At 46.3% G+C, this 22,177-nt stretch overlaps 2 protein-coding genes across 4 annotated transcripts; both read right to left on the bottom strand.

The window, feature by feature from the left end:
- Positions 1-34: 34 nt before the first annotated feature.
- On the bottom strand, positions 35-15,468 carry tmem198b (transmembrane protein 198b). Of its 3 annotated transcripts, none has more exons than XM_035623434.2 (5): positions 14,889-15,468; positions 3,580-3,852; positions 2,876-3,457; positions 2,223-2,428; positions 35-2,056 (listed from the first exon to the last, which is right to left on the bottom strand). In XM_035623434.2, exons 2-5 carry the CDS (start codon positions 3,734-3,736, stop codon positions 1,892-1,894), a joined length of 1,110 nt encoding a protein of 369 aa, XP_035479327.1. In that variant the 5' UTR covers positions 3,737-3,852; positions 14,889-15,468; the 3' UTR covers positions 35-1,891. The 3 variants fall into 3 exon arrangements, with proteins under 3 accessions (XP_035479327.1, XP_035479344.1, XP_035479335.1); XM_035623451.2 differs by having other exon boundaries at positions 3,580-3,718; XM_035623442.2 differs by lacking the exon at positions 14,889-15,468 and adding an exon at positions 10,013-10,970.
- A 74-nt stretch (positions 15,469-15,542) lies between these two features.
- Positions 15,543-21,147, bottom strand: si:ch211-113j14.1 (sterol 26-hydroxylase, mitochondrial). The gene is made up of 9 exons (XM_035623352.2): positions 20,729-21,147; positions 20,216-20,406; positions 19,030-19,229; positions 18,742-18,939; positions 18,470-18,633; positions 17,495-17,661; positions 17,090-17,171; positions 16,753-16,989; positions 15,543-16,518 (listed from the first exon to the last, which is right to left on the bottom strand). Exons 1-9 carry the CDS (start codon positions 20,999-21,001, stop codon positions 16,381-16,383), a joined length of 1,650 nt encoding a protein of 549 aa, XP_035479245.1. The 5' UTR covers positions 21,002-21,147; the 3' UTR covers positions 15,543-16,380.
- Positions 21,148-22,177: the final 1,030 nt, after the last annotated feature.

The raw sequence follows: 22,177 nt of genomic DNA, 5'->3' as shown, positions 1-22,177 counted from the left end.
GTCCTTGTGTTCAAAGACGACTCCGACACAGAGATCATATACAGGCCCATAGGAACACATGCTTTAATAATCATATTCATAATAGTCAATTAAAAAAAAAAGCATGGAGTTACTGGCCTACAGTGATGACATTGCACTCTCCTTTTACAGAAAATAAATAAATCGGCAAATAAATACATCCCACTGGAAAAGAACATGTCTCAATGAAATTAGACTCCCAAGAAAGATTAAAAAACAGTTACAATTCCACTGTTTAAATTAAATGACAAAATGGTTAAAAACAAACAAAAAAAACCCCAAAAGACATTAAGTGCTCTGTTATGTACAAGTTTCACATCGATGCACATGAACGGGGTGGAGGGTATTTTGGTGGGAGCCACAACAAAGCCACGCACGGCGGATCGGGGGGGACGGGGCAGAGCGGTGAGATCATGCATTTCGGTTTCCCCGCGGACGGATTCAAAAATGTGCGGTCTATTCCCCAACCCCCCTCCCCACACATTTGTTTGCCTTTCTTTCAAAAAAAAGGTAGAAAGGCGATAACAGAGTATTTTCACTGACGACAAAAAAAAAAAAAAAAAAAGTTGAAGAAAATCAATGCACACGACGGGAGGAGTTGTTGGTCCAAGTACGAGTTGGTATGGCCACTGGTCAATTGGTTGGTTATTTCACTCTCTGAGCCATATTTACACCAACACCTCCGCCTGGTTTGGACGGATTTTCACCAAAGTTGGAGGATATACTACTTTGGCGGGTTTCTGGCGGGAATAATCTGGAGAGCCAAAAGTTTGCATCGCCGCAATTAAATTCAAAATGCAAAGTAATTGGGCGAAGTCTCACGAGGTGCCGGTGTAAATGTGGCTCTTTGGCGGTCAGCTGGAACCAAATCCTCCTCATATATCCAGGCAACTGTGAAGATAACAAGCAACAGGTCCAGTCCAATATTTTCTTCCGTCCTTGTTATAACTCTATGGCTAATCCCCCCCCCCGTAAAAAATAATTCTGTGTTTACAGTAACTGCAAAGACACGCCATCAATGGGAGATCCGCCAGTAACCCCCCTCCTACTGGTTGGTACAGTCCAAGGAGGGACAAGGCACCTGTTTAAACAGATTCCCCAGCCCACAGAGAGAGGTTTGACGCTTGAAGTAGTGTATCGTCCAGCACCAATGGTGACGAAGGGTATTCCCTCCTTTATTTAAGTCAAGATGGCACAGAAAAGCAGGGGGGCCCTTACTTCCCTTAATTAGATAATCTTCGTTGGGCTTTTTTAGGGGCCGACAGGCCGAGGAACTTGTTGCTTCTGCAGCATCAGTTTACAAAAAAACGACGACAGCAGTATAACAGCCCGCTGAATGAGGGCAAAGTTGTATTTTTTATTTTTTTCAAACGATGCCCGTTGTTTGAACCTGAGGCGGGTTTGCGCTCACACTCCAATCCCTGATCTGGTTTGACTTGAGATGGTGACAGACTGGTTTGGGGCTGGGTACAGCAGGCTGCTCTTTTCAGGTTTCCACATCAACCTTGTTAAGAGTGTGACTGCGGTGTATTCTTGTGTAAGTGCATGCATGCGTCTGTGCATTGGAATCTACTGAGAGGCCGTGAAAAGAGGTCGGCCGAACCTCTGCACCATGTACCGATGGCCCCAGCAGGTATCCATTAAGAGAGCAGAGCTCTGTGAAGTAAAATTTAATGACTAAAGGGTTAAACTTTGTTCACATTTTGGGGGGTAAATTCAGCCCTAAACATATTTTCATCCTCTTAGGGGCGAGGTCAAACCCAGATTGTATTTAGCCCAGAATATTTGCATTGAAACCCCAGTGGTGGTTTGTGATTACACCCAGGTGGGGTGGTGATTGTGGAGTCCTGTCTCCCCGGTTTGTGGTGTGCGTTCAGGCCTCTGAAAGTGGTCGGACCTGTAGCACCGGTCCTCCACTGAGGGGTCTCGTGGAGCTGTGGTTGTAGCCCACATCCACTATGACGTGAGGTCCGCCCATCAGCTGCCCGGGGAAAGGCTGAGGCTGCACCTGCCGCTCTCGAAAACTCTGGATGTAGCTCTGGAAAAAAAAGACTTTTGTTTAAAACTAAAACGGAAATTAAACATGCAGTCAAATACGAAGAAACAGAAAGGGAAAGTGGTTTCTCTAACCCAAGTTCAATCTTAGACTAAGATTAAAAAACAATTTCCACAACAGAAAAAAACACATCATTAAGGGTCCTCACCGGTGAGAGGACGTCCGTGTCGTAGCGGCGGATGGGGTTGGGTTTGCGGCGGTACGCGGGCTCAGACTGGAGTTGCTTCGTCTGGTGTTGATGGTGGGAGGAGGAGCCGTGCTGCGGCTTGTTCTTCTTCTTCTTGCTGCGGTAGCGGTCGTCCCGCTGACGAATCCGCATCACCTGCATCCTCCTCTGCTGCCGGCTGATGATTACTGTGGAGGACAGGGTAAGGGGGTTGACGACGAGAGCCGATTGGCCTGCGTCTTGTTTTGCTTTACCTGCAATGGACAACTGCTAAAGACAGTAGCTCTGGGCGGAGCTCACTTTGAATGATAATGAACTCAAAATAAGAGTGGTTCATCATATTGCGAACTTGAGGCGATCCATGAAGGTGCCTTGTGGAGCTCCTTCACAGTAGGTTTAGGGCCAAGACTTAGTAAATACATGAACTTTTAATATTTCCAGGGGACCCTATTCCTGGCCTTGCTCATGGACAGTAAAGTGGAACATTTCTGTCAAGCACATATTTGGTGAATTGCAGGTCATATCAGGTTTCAATTTAAGTAGTTAATGGACCAATGAATACGTTTATATAATGGATGCATACCACAATTGCGACAAGTTTATAGCTTAAGAGACACACTACCAGTTTTCCTCACCCTTCGTATGCGAGTATCCCTCGGCAGTCACCTTCCACTGGACCATGACCCCCAGCAGGGTGAGGGCTGGCCACACCCCGAGCACCACCCACGTCAGCCAACAAACAGGTTTGGCCGGTGCTGCTTTCAGCCTCTCGTACATGTACAGCAAGAGGGCAAAGAGCTCTACGAAGTAGTCCAAAGCCACCGTGATCACTGCTGCACCGAACATCGCCGTGGACAACGTGGTGAAGAGACGCTGCCATTGCAGCGTGAGCACGGCAAACAGCATGCCCAGGCCAAGCAGCACGCCAAGGGGCACCCATACGGAGCGCGGTGGGCTGTCGGACAGCTCCTCCATGCCGACCAGGGTGGCCACGGCCACCAGCAGGCCAAGCAGCAAGCCCACCATAAAGAGGCCCACGCTGCGAACCAGCATGGTGACCAGGCCACAAAGTGTGCCAATGCCCAGACCGATGCCCACCGACGCCTCCACGCTCAGCTGGGTGTCCAGCACGCGCTCCTTGTAGCAGAGCATGAAGATGACGACAGAGCCGAACATCAAGCCTGTGAGGAACATCACAGCTTTGAAGCAGCGATAACCTGAGAGAAGACACGCAAGACAATATTAACAGGGCTCAAAAAGAAGGGTCGTCCACATTGAACATTTCTGCTCCATGACCTCTCCGAGAGGTCAAACTTTCCAGTCCAATTTTCCAACTTACCAAAGAAGCAGTAAATGATGCCGAAAAGGCAGCACATTGAGCACACAACAGAGGGAACCACTTTGTAACGGTCGCCAGTGTCCTCGCAGCCATTCAGCCGCTCGGGGCTCAGCTCCTGGTCGGGCTGGGCCAGCAGCGTCTCCAGGGTGGTCGTCATGGCGGACAGGAGGAGAGAGAGAGAGAGATGAGAGGAAGATGGAGGAGAAGAGGTGATCAGGTGGGAGGTGAGGGGCAGGGGAGGCTATGGAGAACTGCCCAGGCGCTTGGTTTTACCTGAGAACAGAAGAGAGGAGGACAAAAGTTAGACCTCCGCATGTCGTTTTCCAGAGGAATTGATGGCAAGCCAATAGGAATCAATCTCAAAGTGATTTCAACCGTAGCATTTGTAAAAATTGCAGGCCAGATCTATCCGATTTAAAGTGGCCTAAACCATCAAAATCCACCAGCATGATCCAAAAGGATCAACATCGATGCCAGCAACCAAAACCCCTTTTACCCCTTGAATAAAGTGGCTTTCAATTTGCAGCAGTGTTAACACACACATGCACACGGTTTGACTCTCCCCGCTGGCGGAACTATTGGATAATAATATCTCAGATAACAGCGAGTGTTTGAGGAGGGCGGACGAGGGCGATTAAAGCCTCATGATCTCCCCGGGTTTAAGGGGATGAAGAATTTCATTGATGTATGCAGAGCTATTTTTTTTAAAAAATCCTTTTTCTTATGCACCTTTAATGTGAAGCAAAAGTGTGATGGCAAGTTTTGGTTTTGGTTATTCCCTGGTATCCTCAAATATCTTATTATTCAGTTCCTCTCCGATCCCTCAACTTTCATCACTGCTTTCCGCCCTCAGTCTGGAGACAATTAACCCCCAGAGGGTCGAGTCACGGAGGAGAAGATAAAAATGTGTTCATGTCTCGCTGGAGGTTGACACTGGTCGGGCACATTTGACAATGTGCGGGGGAAAGAACAAACATTCTGTCCGTCTCACTTTCCTGCAGGGGAGGTGGTCCTAATAAAAAAAAAAGGCATATTCAGCGGTGGTCGACCCAACGTAACCCTTGAGCCCGAGACAGAGTCTGCTGTACTCTGCTGCTGCTGACACAGAAGTATGAATTGGCCTTAGGTGTCAGGAATATGTCAATGGGTCTCCTCACGTTGTGTGTGTGTGTGTATGAGTGTGTGTGAGTGTGTGTGTGTGTGTATTGATGACCTGTACATGAATCTAATGCCTCTTTTATACCATTAGGTGGCCTCGTTCACAAAAGTGAATTCATTTGCCACCTGCAAAAACCAAGATACACTTGTAGTGTGTGTGTGTGTGTGTGTGTGTCGGACTGACTGTTCAAGACAGAGAAGCTTTTGCATTTGAATGGAGCCTTAACGGAAACAGTCAACAGGGAATGGTTGATGAATAGTGTGATAAAGCCAAAAAAAATAATTCTTTAAAGCAAACTTGGACACAGACAGGCACACTAAATTTTTTTCCCCATTTTCATCCACCATGTCATATTAATAATCATCTCTTGTCCAGGATTAGCAGGTTGCAACCGGGTCACCCTGTTTGTTTGTGTGTGAGTGCGTGTGCCAGTGCGGAAGAATTAAGCTGGTCCTACAGCTGCGGAGGAAAATGTGCAGTTTTTTATGTTTGCAGACGGATCATCCTCTGCAAAAAGATAGAAACAGAAAAAACTACAACCATACAAGATAAACAACAGAGGACGTTCTTCCAATCCGCGACAACAAAAACAACATTCTCCTCGTGCAACCCCAACTTCCTGTCTGTTGCCATGCCAACGTCTGGATACTGACAAACAGCCGGTAGTTGGTTGTCTGGACCAGGCGAAGAGCAGCTCAAACTCCCATAGCAACAGCACAAGAGCCAATCAATGGCCCTGTCTATTCCCTCTCAGTGTGTTCATATAAATATGTGTATGCGTGTGCGTGTGTGTCCGCGTGTGTGTTCTAAAAGCAGATCATCCTCCTATAGACAACGTTTTAGTCATACATTATCAATAGATATTTTATATCATGAGGATTAAAAGTGATTATTTATGCTGATTAGTTCCAGAATGATGTCTTCAAACTATTTATTATGCCGGTATGATGTATGGGTATCGGGCATCTTGTACATGACGGCATCAGCCCCCAAAAATCCATATCAGTAGGGCTCTACATATGACAAATGTTGGCTCTACAGCTTCTGTGTCAACTTAAAGGATGAGTAGGTGCTTTCGAAAATCGCCGCAAAATCCGACTCGCTTCCTCCAGACCTCCGTCCCAAGCCCCGCCCCCCTCAACACATGAACGCGCACCGCTGCCTCTCGTCAGTCTGGCTGCGTCGGAGGAGGAAGGCACGAGCGGCACATGCTATCTGACTGCTCGTGGCTCATTCACAAGTAAGAAAACACCGGACATTATCTTAATATAAACGTAAACAATGAACATGGCTGATGTCGGTGGAGACATTTGTCAAGCTAACATGTTAGTGTTGCGAAATCTCATTGAAAATAGAGTTCTGATGCAGTAACTTGTTGCTGGCTAGTTAGCAACAGGCTGCCGCAGGCGAAGCTAAAACATAAACACGGTTAGCAGTTCTACACAGACAACGTTTGTTTTGAGTTTATATTTTTAAACATTTCAGCCATATTGTGACGATGAGACAGCTGCAGCACCTTCACAGCTTTCTGTCCTTTTTTTCTGTTACTGTCTGTGACACAATGGAGGTGGATGTTGTACAGGATAACATGTTGTTTAGCACGTCAGAGCTTCCAAGATGAGTGTTGTTAGCTAAGACTGAGTCTACTCCAGACTCTGTTCGATGTATCTCATCATACATCGAATCATTTATCATGTATCTGATCTAATCATGTGTTGCTGTACAGGCCAGAACTCGAGGAGCAGTGACGTGACACGAGTCTGCTGCTTTACTTACTGCACCTCACATCAGCAGGTGCTGCTCCACCGGGCCGTCCCGTTGCAGGTCTACTTGTGTCTGCCAGAGCTGCCCACAGACGTGGAAAGAAAGTGCTGCGGGCATCTTCATGACTCCTGTGTCCAGGCTGCCACATATGGAGGTTTACATTTTGCACACAGTATTTTGTGCAATACCAATGTTTATTTATGTTCTGCATAACCTGCTCTATATTGTTGGAATACATTTTTTTTTAAATGTTCAAGGCCTTTTCCTTATACTCACAGCATAAAAAATCCAACCATTACATTTACCTCTTTACAAGCTGCACAAATAATTAGAACACAATGTGTCATGACACCTGTTTATTTGTTTGGAACATCATACAATATACCAAATATATATTATAATATTAGCATAAACACATATGTACAACAATGAAGAAACTGTCTGTACAGGGTTTCCTAGCTCTAGTGTCAAAGCTGGGCTGATGGGTCAGGCTGTGCTGTCGTTGACTCTTTAGGAAGTTGTCCTGTAGAAAGAATATCACAATAATAGATCAACATTACTGTAAAAGACTGACAAAATTAAAGACAAACATGGTTTTCTGGCACCTTTTGTGGGAGCCAAGTATAATTGATTTAGTGATATGTTGGTGGACCAGCCACTCTTTCATATATATTTGTGTTATGACTTTGTTTAGAAAAATATTGAAAATCATAACAGGTAGTTCTGAGGTTCAGAATCTGAAAAAAAATAAAAAATTAAACAACCCACTGGCATAAATGTTTATACTTTTTTTCGATTTTTTTTACAACATTGCCATATTAAAGTAGCTTTTGTACACAAGTAAGTTACCACTTCATGCTCAACCTACAGTATCATAAGCCGACTCGCCTGGTCCTCTGCTGACCTGCTTCTCTCGCTGTTGACGGGGATCGTCTGTCTCAGTGCTCTGGTCTGGCAGACAACCTCCAGGTCCTGGACTTCTTCATGTACAACTTGCCGTACCTGGTTTAAGAGAAAGGAGGTCAACTTAGTGAAATGTTCATATTACCTTACATTGAACAGTACTTTTCATTTAATGTCCTGCCTCAGTAAGGTCAAGTTACAGCTGATACAGTGAACCCTGCACAACACACGCACGTAACGCTCTGTCCCGTTCAGAGCGGATATAGATAAACAATCAAACGACATTTGCTCACAGCTACAGTGACGACACCCGGCGAACACACCGGCAGCTTTAGCTGTAGATACACACAAGCTAACGTAACGTTAGCTAACTTAGCTAGTGTCCTCCAGCGAAGCTAAGCTGGCGCTGGCTGATACACACAAGCTTTCTAACAGTTCTGTTGGTTACACAGTTCGAGAACATTAACCGCCTTCAACCAAATGAAGCAGAAAATTACCTTTCACCCTCTTCTCCTCCCAGAGTTGACGCCAGCGGTGAAGAGCCACGCGATGTTGACTCTGTTCACTCCTCCTGTAGTCTCCAACCTCTTTGTGTCTGTAGTTGTCTCTACTGCTCTGTCTGTTGCGACCGGAAGCTGTTGTAGGCACTTTCTCTGCCATTCTGCAACTCTTTTCTTCTTTAGTTCAGTGCAGAAATTCGTCTGCTACCACCGGCGGCTTCGGTTGTTTGCCGACGCCGTGCAGGAGACTGGTCACGCGACCGACTGTGTGTTGAACGAGCGGAGTGCGCGCAGGCAGGAGAAAGCCGGTTCATCCAATCACTATTTTGGGACAGTGATTTCCGATTGGTCGTGGTTTTTACAGTCCTGCCGCGGCCACAGATGAGGGATTGTTTTCGTTTCAGTGTGGGATCATTCAATGTATTCATCGCTATCGTTTTGTTACGAGAGTTTCAAGTAATATGACAGAAAGTGCTTCTCTCAAAAAATGCCTACCCCACCTTTAAGATAATGGTGACTGAATAGATTTGTGTCTGCTGTGCTGTGGTTAGGGCAAAATTATCATTCCCAAAGGCCAGAACTGTAAGAAAAGTTTAACGACGTGTCAAACTGATTGATGAGTTGGAAAGAAATTGCACTTCCCCCTGACTATCAGGCAACTCTGAAAAAACAAAAATCAAAAAATGAAATACCATATTTAGTGAGCTGATTAGTTTTTGTCACACTGTGAACAGGCGTATCGATCTGTCTCAACATCTCCAAACACAGCGATCAATCTCTGGTCTATATTATTTTTTAAAACACCAAAAAAAGACAACCAACAGTATGAAAAAGGTTTTACAGGTTTTCAAACTGTTTGCGGATCAGTCGATAAGACCCAGACACACTGACATAGATGCGCAGCCATTTTTAGCTCTGACATCATCAGCCTGAACTCAGAAGAACAGGAAATGGTGTCTATTAATACACAGAGTGGCTGAGGACCCCATGCTTCACCAGGTCTGACCTGAGTCTAGACTCAATAACGCAGGTCAGACCTTTATAATAAGGTCTGACCTGCGTTGATGATGTAAAGAATAATTATTTAAAGGAGCAGAGGTGTTGTCTAGACTCTAGACAACAGCTCTGCTCCTTTCTACATTATTCTTTACATCATTATTTACTGCTTAATTTTGCATAGGGGCAAATAAGGATTTTTAGACGCCATACTGCCATTAAATCCAGTATAAATGTGTATATTTGATCGAAAACTAGCCTAGCATAAGACAGCCATGCAAATGTCTCTGGACAACAACCCCTACAAATCTGAACAATAACGTAAACTGATAAGGTGAGACAGAAGATTGGCAAAGATGTACCTCCCAGTGACGGGGGGTTTCGAGGTTCATGGGCAGATGCTCACGAGCTGCTGTGGCAATAGTGCTAAACTGAAAAAAAGGAGAGATACTGTACAGGGAAAGCGAAGGGAAAGAAAGGAAAGTGGGGGTGCCAGTGGGCTTCCCACCATGTTGTGTTACGCAACGGCGTTGTGATGCATTACTCATCGCGCTTCCGCTCCTTTCCGAATCACTTTACATTGGCAACGATCCCCGTGACTCAAAACAAGAGAAACAGACGCACAAAGCTCCGTGTGTTCAAAAACAGGTGCGACATGGAGTTAAGAATAAAAAAAAGTCCACTCACATTCACAAAAAAAGCAGAGGGACGGTTCCTTTGGATTTTAAAACAGTATGGTTGCACGGCTAATGTATTTTTCAATTAATGCTGGGCTGAAAAATAACCATTCATGTCTTGATTAATCCTCAGAATATTAAAAGATTATGATAACAATTTTCCATAATTTCCTTAACGCTGGAAAATGATACATTCATTTTATGATCGAGAGAGTTTTGCAAATCTCTTTTTAAAATAACAATAACGCAAAACGGACATGAATCAGAATGACAGGCAAAAACAGGCAAAACTAAATATTTCCAGTTGACTTGGACACAGAATAGACAGTTCACAGAAGATCAATCAATGATAAAATATATCATTAGTAATGAACTCTACAATGTAATCTTAAGTCATGAAGCACAACAGACTGACTCCTCGCTCCATCACTGACCTGAGGCATCTGTCAATCTGTCTCATCCACAACCTCTTCCCTCGTCTGCAGGCGGCGGCTTTAATGAGAAAATGAGCCGGAGCACATGATGCCTGGCGACAGACCTCTCTCTGTCTCTCGGTGTAATGCCAGAGCAATCCAAAGTAACCGGCTGGTGGGTGAGCTGCCAAGGAACGGGGGCCGTCCGCGATGAGATCAGGGCGAGCTGCCGGTGTCCCATGGCTCCCAGCGGAGGACCAGAGTGTGTCACCGGTGTACATGTCAGCATCCGGGAGAGAGACAGTGGTCGGGGAGAGGGGCTGCTGTCGTCAATGGCCCTGCAGATAGCCTGGCACGCCAACCGCCGTCCTCTCTGCACGTGTCGATCAATACTGGCTGAGGTCGTTGTGGAAACGTGGTAGCGGGATCACGACATGTGTTTTGTGTGTGTGTGTGTGTGTGCGTGTGTGCGTGTGTCTCAGTTAGACAGCAACACTGGCAAAAGGCGGGTGAGATGGGTCAGGACATGACAGGACAGCTCTGAGAGCAGCAGCTTGACAATGCTGACGACACAACGGAGGAGCTCTGGATTCCAGACAGTGTTGGGAATTAAAAACAATTGACAGTCACAGATTCTCCCTCAGAAAAGAGGGATTTTAATCTGTGGTGACTGTGATGATGAGTTAATAAAGGTGTTCAAAGAATACTCTAATAATTCTGCCTTCAAATCTGAATTCATATGGGCCCTGAAAAGCGTGGGTGTTTTTTTTGTGTTCATCAGATGATGGTATCTGCTTGGGACAGATTTTCAGAGCCGAGAACTGAATGAAAGCCCTGTCCATCTTTACTTGCCATCTCAATTTCCATTCAGATCTGGTTTATCTTCTTCTTTCTTAAGTTAAAGAAAAGGAACAGCACTTGTTCAGATGAACATTATTCGCAGTGCTCGCTGGCTCTCGCCCACAAACACCCGCACGACTCTGCGAGGATTAGGCACGACCGCGGGCGCCAACGGGGCCGAGGCGTCCTCAACACCTCCTCAGACGCTTCGCTGAGGAGGTTACGTAAGGCTGCGAGTGAATGGCCCGCTCCACTTTTAGAAACCACGTGGGGCCGCTGTCACTTCCTCGGATTGGGGAGAGAATGTGGAGAATCTGATGATGGAGGAATCGGTGGCGGACAGGGAGGAGGAGGATGTAGACACAGAGGTCTTTGTCCACGCCGGATTCTGTTTGTCACCCTGACGGAATGATGAGAAGGCAGCATCGAAAAAAACAACCAAAAAAGTTCCCTTAGCTCAAGCTAACACTTTCGTATCTCTAGTTTTGTCCAACTACCAGAAAAAAAATTCAGGTAACAGAGTCAGGATTTAGTCAAAGAATAAAATGGACCCAAATCAAAACAAATCCAAGACCTGACGAGACCTGCATCTTTGCAGAAAATATGCATATGAATACTTAACAGCAGGGCTTTTTCCAATAACTAATACTGAAATGCCTCAACTCTACCATTTTGAATTCTGACCGGCTGCAGCAAGAGGCCTCAGGACTGGGTTCAGGACATCAGGTCTGTGGTCCTTTTCTGACCATCGCTTTAGGTTCCTCTCAGGTACCAGCAGACCTGCAGCAGCAGCACGTTTGACTTCCAGGAACTAAATGCCCGTGTTTGTCTGCTTTAAACCATGCTCCCACAATAAAGACCTCATCTCTTTTTCCGCACCTGCTTAATCCGGCTGCTCGGTATGACTGAACATCCCCAAACCAGATCACTGAGGGAGCCGCTCAGGAATATCAATGACGTTTGTTAACGTGGAGGAGAACCTGAACACAGGGCCCGAGAAGCACATCGGGGATCTCAGGTGTCGGCGGAGCCAAACAGAAGGAAGAGACAGCTCCTGGGGGCGGGGGGGGGGGGGGGGGGGGGGGGGGGGGGGGGGGGGAATACTGCAGCATGTCTTTCTTTGAGATGTGATGTCGGGAAGTCTGAGGGTTGACACCAAAGGTTCAACAGAGAAAACACGGATGATGCCTGTGAACATGACTGCTGCACTTTTCCCCGCAAAAAAAGAAAAAGGATTTTGTCAGAATTCTTGCACTACAGTGAGAATACCCTTTCCACATGCAGTACCCGGAGGGGGGGAACCATGAGGGCCACACAAAGAGCCGGGGAGAGAGTGCATTAAAAGCAAAGCACGCTCGAACTCTCTTAAGTATAAAAACCAAAGACAACCGTCAGTCATCGTAACGTCAAGCTCAAACAACCAATTTACCACAAGGACGCCATTATTATTATTGATGCCGATGCAATCATCTGTTTAAATGTGAATGAAATATTCATCCTACATTCACACAAAACAAATCATAAACAAGCTCCTCCTGATTGTTTGGCTCCAAAACCCAAATGAAAGCCAATCAATTTAAACTTAATTACACCCGGACACACGTGTGGGACGAAACCCGTGATCATCTCTGTTTTTTCCAGCTTTCGATAACAACATCGCCCCGCGTGACCACGCAGCGGAGGGGTCAATGACAATTACTTCCAGCTTGACATCGAGCACAGTGGAAGTCTGAACTTTCTTCCGCATCATTTCCACTTGACAAGTGTCGTGTATGACATTTTCCGTCTCTATCTTATGCCATTACAAAGCCATTACTTTCCAAATCATTGTTACAGAGGCCGCCCAGTCTGCCTCTCTGCACCTGTTTGCTCCCATCAACAAGCAACGGTTCTACGAATGAACAGCTGGCCTTCGACGGCCTGTAGGCTTCAGCACGCCATTTTAGACTGTGCACACTAATTAGCACGAGTCGGTGAACCATCCGTCATCACTGCCGGACACCTAGACGCCTCAGAGGGATCCCTGACATGAACGCGAGACTTCCTGCCGCTTCTCGGAATTCTTCGTATGCCGGGGAACATGAAAAAAAATGCAACACGAGAATACTCGTGCAATTGACATCCTTTTTTTGTTGTTGGCCAGACTCATGTATGTCATGAAGACTTGAATTTAATAATAGGAGGTATTAAGTGTATTTTCTCCCAATAAAGAGAAAAAAAACGTGCTGTGACCTTTGACCAGTTCATCCGTGAGTTCAAGTGAAAAAAAGAAAAAAAGAAAAAAGAAAAGAGCGTGACTATACAGTAGACTCAAGGACACAATTCCGGTGTAACTGACTTTTCTGTTCTAGTGTTAATTATTTCAGAAGCCTGCTCACTAAGTGCTGACAAGTAATGAGCTGGACCTGCTGTTTATCAGATCACGTGAAGCTGGAGCAGACAAAGAGTCAACTCGGCCTCAGACAGAACAGGGTGAGGAGGGAGGCACCAGGCAGGCCGGAGACGTTGACCCACTAGCGGATCCGGCGCCACGTGTTGTGGCATTTTTCATTCCACCGGCAGGGGCTGCAGAACTCGAGCTGTGCCGCCTGACTGCACTGATAAAAAAGCGGGCCGACACACAGCGAAATGCACAAAGAGCACGCACAGACGCCTACTGAGTCTGCAGGGTCTCCAAGTGCGTGAGCAGAAATTCACCCTCGCCTCCTCCCACTGTTTCATACCGCCAGTCTGTGAGGTGGAAAACACACACACACACACACACACACACTGGGTTATTGTTGTTGTGACGAAACACCATCTTCTTCTTCGCCTGCTTCAGTCGTCCTGCATTTCCCAGAATGCCTTTCAATGACATCCAGGGAGAAGGAAGCCACTTGTCTTTCACTGAGTTTTGGGGGTTTTGAATCAGGCTGCTGCTCCGAGTGTCTGCCACAAGAACAGGTGCGAGTTGAACGGAACGGTTACGGAAACTCGGATTCTTTACAACATCTCCATCCAACCTTGAGGCCGGTGGTCCACAACTCCAGAAGACAAAGTCAGGATCTGAGACCTGAAGACTGGAAAAATGTGGCCTGCCGGTCTGATGAATGTGGATTTCTGCCGAAGCTGCGGATGTTATATAGTCAGACATTCGTGAAAAGAATGTTTTCATGACACACCGGAGACCGCGCGTCACAAGGCGCAGGCTGAGGCCTCCGCGGTCGCCGTGGCAGAACGGAAAGATTGGCAGCAAATCCGCAGAAATTATCATGCGATGCGCTCGTGTCGACACGGGAGCGTAATCCCAGAGTACCACATGAGCAGAGCCACGCCGTCAAATTAAAAATGTGTCGTTGTTACACTGAATAGTTGCAACCTTGACGACACGCTGAGGTTTGATATCAAGCCCTACCAATTCTCGCTTTTGTTTTAAACTGTTCCCGTGCACCGGAAATACTTTTCTCATTGTTCTCTCTTCAAATTAATAGAATAAATACTAGAATAAACTCACCGTGCTGCCAGGACCTCTGGTAGTTCGGCCTCCAAATCTTCTCAATCATTCCCATAAACACCTAATTGATTAGTATGCTGTTTTTTGTGTTTTATTTTTGTGCATTGCATCTTCACATGTAAGATTTAGAAAGCAGAGAGCAAAGGCATTTTTTTGCCATCCAGCTCAAATCTGATCATCTGATTGTGTTGATGGGACCGCTTCAGGGACCTCTAGGAGAGCTCAAACTCCACCACTAGTCTACAGACAAACTATTGACCCTCTTTTGTAAACACACCATGCGTTCATCCATCCATCCATCCATCAACTGACACTGACCCAATGATCGCCCTGGATGCGGCCATCCGGGTCAGACATCACCGACCTCAGTATCCATCACACGAGGCTCGCTGACCTTTTATTTATTTTTAAATCCCAGTGCTATCGCCTGAAGGAAGCCGGGCCCCTGCTCTGATGGGTTTCCCATCGGAAAAGGCTCCCGGTTCCGTGGTGTTTGACTGCAGGTGTGTGCGTATGCGAGACAAAAGAGGAGAAACGCACGGTGCGCGTCGATCGACCACTCACCATCATCCACGGCGGGTTGACGCGCCTCGCCCGCGTTCACATGATGGCGAAAGAGAAAAGCAGCCTTCCTTGCGCCGGAAACCCCGACCGATCTCAAACGCGTTCCGTCTTTCGCCGAACTGGCTGCACTCCCGTCGGCGTGCAGCCTCTTTCGCTCCCCGGCAGTCTCACTGGTCCTCCATGGGTGGAGAAAAAGGGGGACACGGACACCGAGTAAAAATGGAAAACAACCCTGATTATTTACCGAATATAAAGCAGCAGCGCGTGTGCGCGCAAATTCGCTATAAGCTGTGGGACCGTCGAGGCTCCGGTCTGGATGGATGCGCGATGGATGGAGGATGCTGAGCCTGCCACATGAACGCGGTGCGTCGGGGTGAGGACGGTGGCCTCCGCTGCAAAAAATGACGCGTCCAGAGACTTGTCCAAGCCTGCAACACATTTACTGAGGGGAGGGAGGGGGAGAGAAAAAACAACAACCAGGCAGGCCATCCCGCAGCGGCTCCTGGAGGCTGAGCTTTTAAATACATCCCCCGAAACATTATGCTGAGAGGAATATTGAAGGATAATATCCATCATGCTTACTTTCTGAATTTATCATCAACCTCACAAAACGCCCATGAGGCGTAGCTAAAGTATTTTATTTGGATGCAGTGGTGGGATGTATCTTTTTTACTGTACATATTGACACAATTACAATATTTGTGGTACATTTAAAAGTACCAATAACAACAATATGGACACACATTTCAGATGAAGATTTGATGTGAAAAAACACGCCTTACAAGATACAATGAATTGTCATGCATTGACAGTGTGGTAACATGCCATTCATACGCCAATGTGTCAGTATTGAAAGTTAATCATACAATAAAATAAAGCAAGCGAAGCTTCATTCTGGGCGAGCAGCGCACAAGCTGTGATCACAAAACTATGCGGAGAGTGCAGCGATAAGACAGTGGACACAGATTCAGACGAACACAAATTGAAATGCAGGAATTATACATGATTTAATAATAATTATAATAATAATAATTAAACCAATAAAATACATAAAGCTTTGCAGCGCCTCTAATACGATTAGGTAGCATAGAGCTAAAGGCACCTTCACTGGTTTACATGAAGACCGACAGTTGCAGCCGACTTGAGTGAGTTGGAGAGATTTGCACTTATAGCAAATGGAAAATATAAAGTCACTTGAAGATGATTTTTATCTGTTTATGAAAAGTTTTTTTCTTCTTTCTTGTGCAAATATGTGCCAAATGATAGTTTTAGCAATAAGTAAGAACTTCCGAGTGCGCTGTCTGAAATGTGAAACAGGTTTCAAAGTGGTAAATAAAAAGGATAATTCGACAGGAAATGAGAACACGAAATAAAAGACTCCGGAGACAAATCGGTGCAAAGTGATGTAAAAAGGCTTCTTTCCCACCCATCGTCTGACGGGGGCCAGTGTGCACCCCGCAAGGGTTTTAGCTGCTATTTTTCATGTTATCGTTCACTGACTTCCACTACTCAACTCGGATCTGGCCAGGAAGCGCAGGTTGATGGGCTTCTCAGGGATCAGCAGGGTTCGAGTTTTAGCCTGTATGGTGGTGGCGTCATCTTCTGGCTGGACCTTGTAGTGCTGCATCAGCTGCAGGGCGACACACAAACGGATGAGCGTCGAGTTCGGTAGTGGATCGGTTACGAACTGTCTTCAAATTCATATGGTAGCAATATGTGGAGCGATTTTTTTTTTCACTTTCAGCAATGTGACTATGTTCTCAGTTTAGTTAGTTCCCTTGGTTGGTTTTATGAAACAACTTCGGTGACACTTCTGTCTTTCAAAGCAGAGTCAGAAAGCCAATCCCGCCTCGTAGTCACTCACCCTGGACAGGGCGAAATACATCTCCATCTCCGCCACCCTCTTCCCCACGCACGCTCGCACGCCGACACCAAACGGGATGAAGCTGTACGGCTGGTGCCGGTACAGGCCAGGTGCCGGCCGTGCCGAGGCGTCACCGGACATCCCCGGGCGGAGCCAGCGCTCCGGGATGAATTGCTCTGCATCCGCGAACTCTGCCTCGTCATGGCAGACTGCAAAATGACACAGATGGAACTGAGTCTGAAAAGAAAGAATGATGGGAAAATGAATACAAATTCCACCTTGTGTTGACTGCAAAAAGTGCAAAACACTTAGTGTTTTTGTGGTTCTCCCTCCCTACCTTCTTTGGGAACCAGTAGTCACCCACGATCACCTCATTCTCTGTAACAAAGCGTCCATTTCCGGGCACCACGGGATAAAGGCTGGTGGAGAAAAAGACACAAACGGTTGTTTGCGCTGTTCATTTACATTTCGGTAATCGTGGGCATACTGAAGACTGCGCTTCGTTGACAAAGCACAAAGTGCATTTGTCACACAACCGCAAACACAGGACAGGGCAGTGTTGGAGGCACTACTCGGTGGAAAGTAAAAGTCACAGTGTGATCGAAGCCTTCTTCGTTCCAGCGAATGGAATTCCAAAAAAACACAACATTCAGGAATGTTTTAGACAAAAGTGCGCTCCTCACTTTGAATAGAGCAGATCAGTGGACCCACAGGTCTGGGAGAAAGATCTCCGTCAGCTCACCGTAGCGTCTCCTTTATGACGGCCTTCAGGTAGGGCATCCTGCTCAGGTCGCATGTGGTCGGCTCCCGCCTGTCAGGACACACTGAGTTCACCTCCCGGTACAGTTCCTCCTGAGCCCTCTCGTCCCTCGCCAGGTGGTACAGCGTCCACGTCAAGGTGTTGGACGTCTGAGATCCGGTGGGAGTAAATGAGAAAATCCTAAAGTTACACAATTTGTATGAAGCATGGAACTGGGACACAGTTTAGGTGTGAATCACTCTACCTGGGTTAAGGGAGTGGCAGTTGGAGGATCCTGTTTTTATATGTGCCAAAGAAACAACAACCCTAAAAACATATTAAATCATCAGCTTTACGTGACGAAATTAAGATTTCACAAATGAAGACTTCTACATCAGTTCCTGAGTAGGGGAAATGTTCACTTTTAAAAAAGCACCCAGTCTCGCCAGAGGCAATGAAACTTTCTCTTGACCTCAACAAGAGCTTGTTCATTTGTTTTAGCGATCCGCTGTGCCAAATTAAATTCTGGAAGTGTAATTTAAATTTGTAACACTTGATTATTGTGTGTTTTTGCGCCGATGTGGTTAGAGGCTTGTTTGCCCAAGCTCTGTGCAGACATCCTTTTGTTTGCAAGATAGATTATTCCAAAGGTCTGCACTGGAGGGTAAAGGAATACATTAAAGGAATTTTAAACTGAACAGTATTAAAACAACTAAATAAACAAAGAAAACCAACTGGTGGATGGTCCAGACTGTACTGAACAATAGCATGTGAAGACGAAATTAATATATAGAGTACATATTGCCAAGCATCAGCCTGTAGGCAGCTTATTCTGAACACCACCTGAAGCCACGCTGTGAGGGTTTGTCTCTGGGTGCATGAGGTTCTTTTCTTATTCGCAAGAAGCAGCCCTGAAAAATGCGATAGCGTCGGGCCGCGTGCACAGACAACAGACGAAAGAGATCGGAGGCCCCTCACCGTGTCGACCCCTCCGAGCAGCAGCTCTGTGACGGTGATGTAGACCTCGGATCGGGTCAGCTTGTCAGAGGACAGCAGGTAGGTCAGGTACAGACCCTCCGCCGGCTGGTCGCTGCGCACCTGGGCTTCGATTTCGGCCAATCTCCTGTCGATGAGTTTCTGGCCTATCATATAAACACACAAGCCGGAAAACATGTAGAGTGCAGACATCCGCACGATTCTACACACTGGAAAAGAAATGTAAAAATCGCATGCATTCTTTTACTGCCCACCTATGCCACAGAGTTCATCCCAAGCCTGGACAAAGCGCTTCCAGAAGGGGAGGATGCCGCGGCTCCAGCGTGGGAAAATAATCACTGTATTAGACAGCGTCAACATGTCGTTGACGGCGGCGATGAATCGCAGTGTGTCTCGGGGAATCTCCTCCTGCAGGCAGCCAAGTCTGGTCTCAAACAAGATTACTGAGACAGCTGTGTAGGGGGATTTAGAAAAAGTGTTCAAGAGAATCAAAAGCTTCCATCGGTGCCCAAAACCGCTGGTATGACTGCAGAGCCTCTTACCCTCGAAGCCAAACTTGTAGAGCTCGGCAGCCACATCTGAGACCGTGGCCTGGTCCTGACTGCGACTGCGGAGGAGCTCAACGCGTTGCAGCATGTCTCCGACCACCTGGTTGATGGTGGAGGCAAAAGCCGACACTTCCCCCAGCTTCAGCATTTTGGGGTTTAAAACTTTGCGGATCTCGTACCATTTTGGTCCTTTGCTGTGAAAAGTGAGGGGAAAAAAAGAAGAAGTAAAAGGCTTCTGTTGGTTATAGTTAGTTTTTAAGCAAAAATCACATGCAGCATAGGCCGATCTTAGCCACATGGGCTCACAGGTTGGAGAGGCTGCAATTTATATTCTGACTCTAAGGATGATTGAAGAAACCAACTGTTGACAAAGTGGTAGCGCAGGAGCCAGACCTCTGCCTGGCCCGATGCTGGGTTTCTGTGACCCAACACTTCAGATTACAAATTTGAGAGGAACCATGAAGGCATCCTAAGGAATTCTTTCACAAATTCGTATAAAATCAGACTTCCCAAACAGGAACCTTTTAGATCTAAGAGCATTGTATCTAGCATCTTGATTCCTCGTTGACACCTCAGCAACGGACGGACGGAGGCTTAAGCACAACATCCATGTAAGTGGTGAACGTATGGCTATATTAACTTTTGCTTATTGTAATTATTAGGCAGATTGGAAATATACATATATATCCCCCTCAGTAATGGCTGCTAGGTTCTGGGTTCGAATCCCGGTTCAACCAGGGCCTTTCTGTGTGGAGTTTGCATGTTCTCCCCGTGTATGCGTGGGTTCTCTCCGGGTTCTCCGGCTTCCTCCCACAGTCCAAAGACATGCAGAATGGGGTTAGGTTCATTGGAGACTCTAAATTGACCGTAGGTGTGAATGTGAGAGTGAATGGTTGTCCGTCTCTGTGTGTGGCCCTGTGATAGGCTGGCGACCTGTCCAGGGTGTACCCCGCCTCTCGCCCAATGTTAGCTGGGATTGGCTCCAGCGACCCCCTGCGACCCTTAAATGGATAAAGCGGTAGACGATGAATGAATGAATGAATGAATGATCCCCCTCAGTAGACCTACAATCTTGAGAAAATATCACATTAGTAGAAGTGACGTGGGTGCTTATCTCTATCTAGTTATATTATCTCTAGTCTAGTCAGCGCGACTGCATACGCCATGTGTCTCCGCTCACCTCACATGCAGACCGTAGGCCTGTCCTCTCAGGTCCATGTATTCTTTCCAGTGCAGCAGCTCGATGCGGACCGGGTAGCGACCCTCTTGTTGGATAACCTGCGCGATGAACTCCGGACTGGCCACGTTGACGAGGTCGAGTGGGCCGAACTTGGAGCGCCAAATGGGCCCGTACAGACCCTTCTGCACACCCTTGAAAGTGATCACAGTGCGTGAAATTGAATCCACTTCTAAATATGAATTTGAAATTACAGAATTTACAAAAGTATTACAACAATATTAAAACTACAAAGACAAGTTACTTATTGTCTGACCAACCAAAAAAAACATTTAGCTCCGTAATTATACACATTTAACAAATACAGTGAATACTTTAAAATAGTGAGTACATTTACTAACTACTTACTAAGACAAGAAAATACATATCTCTTTTAAGCCCCTTTGAATTTGAATCAACAATTTGAATCAACACTATGGTCATGTCTCTGCAGGCAAACCCACAACACGTCCTTACCTGAAATAGGTGCATCTTGTGCCCAAACTGTTTGAAAATCATCCAGTAGAGAGTGGTGGACAGACGGGGTCCCGGCAGGTCGTCGATGGTCTTCAGGCCTCCCCTCTCCGTCGTCCCCGTCATCGTCGTCTGGACGTTTGAGGATCTCCGGATCAAGGCGGCGGCCCTGGAGCCTGCGCGTCGGAGCTCCGGAGCGGCACAGGACGCCGGGAGCGTCCGGGCGCAGGGCGCACACAGCCGGAGGAACCGGACCGCAGTCGCCGCGCAGTTCATGTCGGGGACCGGGGGGAAGAGTGTTGGTTTAGTCCGATCGTATCGGAGAAGCCCCGGAGTCAGTCGAGAAGGAACGGCCTATCTGGGGCTGAGACCTTTTTTTTTTTCTTCGCCATTCTTTTTTTTTTTTTACGGATAAACTTTACGAAGGGTTCATTAATTCCATACAGTGTAGCGCCTCTTCTGGTTTGTGGTCGTCATCGCGCAGGTATTCCTGCTCTGCGGCGCTATCTTAGGTCAGGGGTAGCGGAGCATTGTGTTGGGTTTGTAAGCGAGTGGAGGGATAAGTGGAGGGGTCAAAAGTGCAGAACAAAGTTCACGACGCAGGGTTGGGCAGGGCATCATAAAGGCACGAGGAAGGAGGATTTGATGGAAAAAAACATGCGGTTTATTTCACATGCCATAGATATGGACTGATATAGAAAGAAGTGTGGTTGTGGTTCTCTGCTTGGAACCCATCCTTACCCATGAGTCCCATGATGGCCCCTTCCGTGAAGCAGTAAGAGACAAGACAACTAGTGAATGTGTGAAAAAGTTTTTATCATTATCTTTACCCGCATCTCATGAAGCACACATGGATTCAATGAGTGTGTGTGTGTGTGTGTGTGTGTGTAATCTACAGTGCAGTATCAGTAATATATAATATTAACACAACCAACAAAGGTGTTTTTTTAAGGCTAATACCTTTAACTTCATGAAATCTTAATATCCTGGCAGGAGTAAACCATTTAAATTCTAATGCTGACTTACTTTGTCAAATAAGCATCATCATCATCATCATCATCATCCTCCAACTTCATTACCTGTTGTCAGTTTATTTTCTTTCTTTCTTAATCATTTAGATTTATTTAAATTTTAATGTTAAGCTCAAACGCACCAAACCCTTACAAGAACAAAAGTGCCTAGAATACACTACTGCCTGGCTGCCCCTGCTCTGCCACGGTCCTTCTATATATATATACACACACTTGCCATCATCAATAAATATGTAGCAAGTATCAAGCAAAACAAACTTGGAAAAAAAAACAAAAAACAACCCCTTTTCATATAGGTTCAACTTTGGGGTTTTTTCTGGAGGATAATCGGTTCAAATGACTTCAGATGACAGGCTCCTTATGTCTATAAATTACATTTATTATTATTACTACTATGTTGACATTGCCACGATGAAAAGAA

Source organism: Scophthalmus maximus, chromosome 1, assembly GCF_022379125.1.
Source record: "Scophthalmus maximus strain ysfricsl-2021 chromosome 1, ASM2237912v1, whole genome shotgun sequence".
NCBI classification, from domain to species: Eukaryota; Metazoa; Chordata; class Actinopteri; order Pleuronectiformes; family Scophthalmidae; genus Scophthalmus; species Scophthalmus maximus.
This window is presented reverse-complemented; position numbering and strand designations above follow the sequence as displayed.